Genomic DNA, 5390 nt, shown 5'->3' with positions numbered 1-5390 from the left:
AAGCGAAACCTATTTAACATATTACCAGGGTCATACAGCTGCAAGTAAACAAGAGCACTTTAATCCCTAAAGTTCTGTCACCAGAGATTAACAAGACCGGCAGTTAGGCCTGTGACTTGCAGTTGATCATCTCTACAGAATATATAGTATGAAATTTATCACAAGTACTGGCCAACTTGTCACTCTTCAATTTTGTATTTCCAATAGGATCTATATTTTTATATACGGGTCACCAACACTAGATGATATTCCAGACAGAAATCTACCTGCCAAGCCACAGATTCATCAGAACTGAAGCCCAGCCTTCTCCCACTGCTGCCAGCAAACCTGCAACATGCAGAACCTCACAACAGAAAACTGTCCGTCTATGCCAACCAGGCTTATTTTCAGGATTAATAAGGTTTCAGAACTCACAAAAGGCCCATCTTCTGTGTCAACAAGACATTACCCAAAGGCACCACAATCCATTCACCCAAGCCCCTCTCCTGTAAGGCTGTTTTTCTTAGAGGGAAGGAGATCTCATGGTTCATTTCCCGTGCAACTATATTCAGGGGAAAGTGTTTGGGCTAAGTCAGTACGAGGATCGACAGGCGAGGTTCACTCAACTGCAATAACGGATTAAAGGGCTCTGCTCCCTCCTAGGTGCGCATAAGCTAGCAGCAGATGGAGGGAGGGATTGTTTTTCCTTTGAAGACATCAATTTTATCAAACATTACATGGTGGAGTTGAATTTCTACCAAATGAGGTGCAACAAATTCGCTTCAGAGCCACTTCCCCCAAAACTGTAAAATAAAGGAGAACATTGGAAAAACCAAGATTATACTAGTCAGTGCATCAAAGCACACAGCACACTAACTCAAACCAGAAAGTTATTTCCTTTTGGAAAAGGGCCTCTTTTCACCTCTTCCTGAGTAAACCTCTTCTTAAATATCTCTGCTATGTCTACAGAAGGCTGCATAGGTATAAAAAGAAGCTGCTGAATAGATAATGGCAAGAGGTAATAGGTAACATTTGGAAAATAAATTGGGTCCCAGTGGCCCAACCCAGAAGACCAGACAGTTTAGGGGCTAAGCCAAAGTGTTTAGTCCAGCAGGGGAAGTACATTCTGCCTGCTCTAATTTCCACTGATCCAAATCCTTCCCAACATTAAACCTGTTATCCCACCTACACCGATCCCTACTTCTGTACAGACATTTCTTAACTACAAGCCATTCTGCTATGAACTGTCTTCCCATTGCAAGCCTCCAATTTCGTTCAGATTATCTTTCAATGCAAAGCACAAATCCAACATGGTCAGGAAGGCAAATGAGAGAATGGCAGAGAAATCTGTTAAGAAACCAACCATGCACAAAAAAGAAAAAGCATCTGAAGAGGCACATAATGAGTAGGTTAGGTTTCTTTTGAAGACGGAACCATGCTAATCAGAGGAAGCTGAACAGAGAAGGAAAAGCTAGCAGCCGTATTATGGTAAGAGCCTCCTGTTCAAATGGTAGTTTCAAGTCTACAGTTCCTTACTCATTCATCATCAATTATGCTTTAAGCTTACCTTCTGTTTCTATACCAACCAAAACCAAATGTTAATCCCTTATTGTGTATTCCAAGAACTGTAACATCAACAGTTGCAAATCACCAGGACCAGATGGTATTTCATCCAGGAATACTAAAGGAATTCAAGGATGAAATAGCTGAATAGCTGTGGTGAGTCACCTCTTGCTTTAAACCGCCTTGGCCCATGAGGACCAGAAGACAGAAAATGTGAAAACATTTTCTTTTAATAGCTTCAGAAGAGATGCATGAAGAACTGCAGCCTGGGAAGCCTGATATATTCTGGTGCATCAGGGAAATTCAAAGAAATTATAAGAACAGAATTAGAGGACACATGGGTAAATATGTTACACTCAGAAAGAGTCCAAACAGCTTTTGTAAATGGAAAACCTGCTTCACAAACCTACTAGAGTCCTCCAAATCCATCAGCAAGCAAGCATGTAAGAGATCTCCACTGTGGAGCCCAGTTCTTCCCTCGGGGATCAGTGCCAGAATCAAGGTTTGTTTCAACATATTTATAAACAGTCTGGAAAAATGGAGGAGATGAATAGTATCATGGTTAAAACTGCTGGTGGTACAGATTTTGGGGTGTTGAAAAGACCAAAACAACTGAAAAATAGCAATAAATTAGGTTCTGCCTCTTCCTCATCTCAAAAGGGGTGAGGAGATAGGGGTTACAGGTATGGGGCAGGGCAGACAGGAGGAAAAACAAAACGAATCCAGGGGATAACAAAATAAAAGACAAGGGTGTGGGGTTAAAGGATGAAAATGAGTAACAAGGAAACAGAAGAGGGCATGTCTGTATTAAAGAAACTTGTGGTCTCATTCAGGCTGGCTGCTCTTATCTTTCTTTCTCCCTATGTCTAAATATACCTTTACACTGCTTCTCAGATCTAGGTTACTGCCAAAGAAAATGGAATTAAAATACGGATTTAGTCAAATACTGTAACTCTGACAATGGCATCCCAGAAGGCAGCATAAAATTAAGGACTACCATATTTTTATCAAGGGGAAGAGTGGTCTTTCTTTAATTTGTTTTTACACACTAAGAACAAGTGTCTGCAAATCATATAACTTTATTTTGACTACTATAACATCACCTGCTATTCTTAATTCATGTGTCTTAAAACAGTTAAGAACAAACATGCAACAACAAACTCAAAGCCTTCCTCCTGGAAAAGCATAAATGTGTGTGGTTTAGCAAGCACATAAATTCTAGCCTACACTGCCGCTCATTATAAATCCACTCTGTCAGCCGCAAAACATTTCATTTCAAAATTGTCTATCCAGTTTTTAAGTCTAGTCCTTAAACTCCCTCATGTGGTTGACTGCTAAATAACATTTCTTTACTCGGACCCCAGAAACTCGCAAGGGACAAGAAAAAGACAAAGCAGCCGCCAAAACATGGACAGAGCCACAGAAAACTGAAGCCACCGGGGAGGACAGAGCAGAACACTGCTCAGTTCTACAAACCACAGGGCCAGAAAGAGCAGGAGTCACAGGGCTCAGACTTTATTCTCACGGTCGTATTTCCATTTACCCCTCTTGGCTAATTACTTTTATTTCTTCCAAGAAGGATGACCGTGTTCCTCCACAAACAGCACCAAAGAATCATTCTACTGTTCAGAGAGACTATGTTACCAAAAGCAACATCTTTCAATAAAATGCATTTTATACAACCTCGGGCCATTAAAGATCTCAGTGGCATTTAGCTGATAAGTTATATTTCACTGATGCATGTTTTGCCCATTTTAAAAACTAAAATGTATTATCCTCTCCCACATCATCTTCATTGGTGCACAGTATTTAATCTAAGAACAGAAAGTTAGAGTAGTGAGGATTAATCTCTGAATTTAAATGCACATAACCTACAAAGCATCATCAGAACCTGCAAGAAATGCAACACCTCCTTGTGAATTTAGTGCTTGTCAGAGGGATATGCAGGGAAGTGGTGGCAATACTGTTTAATCAAAGGTTGGCTGCAGAGGTAGAAGCGACGCAACCTTCCTTTATATTTTCTGGTGAAGCCAGTATCAGAGACAAGAATTCCCTTCACCTATACTCAATGCCACCTCTGACCAGAATAACATCAACAAACAGGGTGAAATGCGATAGTTACTATGTCACAGGTCCTTGGCCACTGAAATCTTACAAATACGTTATCAAATCATCTTTTTGGAACCTACAACTAAACAGCCAAAACCTAGTCATGGGCCTTCTGGATTTTCAGTTACAATAAGGCAAGTTTACTTGTAAGTGACCTAAATAGAAGAAACTTCATATCCTATAACTAAACTTGTCAAAATACTATTGAAGATGGCAAAACCATTCACAAATGTTTAGCGTAGTACTACAAGACAGAAGTCAGCACTACATATCCACATTTTATAGACAGAAAACAAAAGCACACTTATTTTAAACAATGCACGTGTTATCCACACAGGAGAAATCTAAATCTTTCCTTTTCGAAGCCTGTTTTATACTGTACATACAACTGTTTGACCCTTCAGCCTAAGAGAATCAACACAACTACGTATATATTTAAAAACAATCAGCTTTCCTTCAGCCAAGAACAACCCAGAGAAATACCAACACACCTGTAGAAATCACTCTCTGGGTCACTGTGCCTCAGCTGAAATGGCATTTTGGAGGTCTTGCTATCCAGAGGAAGCAGGTCATCAGGGAGAGGTGGAGAGTCCGGACAAGATGGCAGAGGTTCGTTGTCTTCAGTTTTTATGCCCTCCACTTGCTGCTGGTTTTGAGCCTGAGCCATGGAGATCAGGCTGCGCAGCCGCCTGTTGTGCTGGATGAGCTGAATGGTGTGAATTGTGAGGCTGCAGGGCTCTGAGGGGATGTCCAACATGGTGGTTGGCCGGGGTTTGTTTGCAGATGGCTGATGCAGTGGAGGATCTTGGACTTCAACAGTACGAAACTCACGCTGAAGCAGGTCAAAGGAGCTGCGGTTGGCCTGGTTAGATGAAACTGGAATCTCACCCCAATATCGCAGCATTTTTACAGAGGTCACGTATCGTCCTCAGAGCCCAGAAGGCGGCTACCAAATACTGCAGTACAAAGGAGCCTTGTCACAAGGAAAAGCGCTAGGCTTTGGGCAGCAACTGAAAGTGGAGCTGGGATGATGCTCTGAATAAAGCAACTTAAGACTGTCAAGAAAGCTGTCGCTCAGAGCCTCACTGAGCAGTGCAGTTTCCACGATGGCATCAGGATGCAACCCTGGCATTTAACAGATTACATTGCTGCTTCTCCTGGGGGGAGGGGGAGAAAGAAACGCACCCGTCAAGCAGCAGTTATTTCTGTTTGTAACAGGGGCTGGTGTGGCTCCACCTGGGCCACACCGGCACCTCGCTGAGCGGGACCCATGGCGCGCCCTGATTCGCGTGGAGAAACTTTGGGGCCGCGCTCGGCTCGCCCGCAGCCCCCGCAAGGCTCCGCCACCCGCCCGCCCTCCCTCCCCGGGCCCAGCTCCGGGCCCGCGGCTGCCCCGCACCCTGGCCCCTCACCCCGGCCCGCGGGTCGTCACGGCGGCACCAAGCCAGCCCGCCCGGCGCGGAGCTCCCCCCCGTGCCGTACCCCGCAGCACCCCCACCGCTCCGCTCCCGGCCGCCGAGCCGGAAGTCGGGCCCAGTCCGCCACCAGAAGCGGCTCCCCCGCCACCAGCGCTCCTTCGCTCCGGAAGGAGGGAAGTGATCGCTGCTGCCGCTCCCGCCTCCCCTGCCGCTGTTTCCCTCCCTGTCTTACCCCTTACGCTACCCTGGCCGTGGATGAGGCAGTGGCGCGACCCCCTGGAGCTGCGCCTTACCCCCGGTACTGCAGGCGCAACGGTACTC

General features: G+C 45.0%; 1 protein-coding gene across 1 annotated transcript in view; it reads right to left on the bottom strand.

Moving 5' to 3' along the window:
* Positions 1-4726, bottom strand: part of SUPT7L (SPT7 like, STAGA complex subunit gamma) — a 23432-nt gene extending 18706 nt beyond the window's left edge. The window contains exon 1 of the mRNA XM_030034431.2: positions 4143-4726. Coding sequence (XP_029890291.1) covers positions 4143-4555 — 413 coding nt within the window. The 5' untranslated portion in view covers positions 4556-4726. The remainder of the gene's footprint in view (positions 1-4142) is intronic.
* Positions 4727-5390: the final 664 nt, after the last annotated feature.

This window comes from Aquila chrysaetos, chromosome 13 (assembly GCF_900496995.4).
Source record: "Aquila chrysaetos chrysaetos chromosome 13, bAquChr1.4, whole genome shotgun sequence".
Lineage (NCBI taxonomy): Eukaryota > Metazoa > Chordata > Aves > Accipitriformes > Accipitridae > Aquila > Aquila chrysaetos.
The sequence above is the reverse complement of the archived record's forward strand: the minus strand, read 5'-3'. Positions and strand labels throughout refer to the sequence as shown.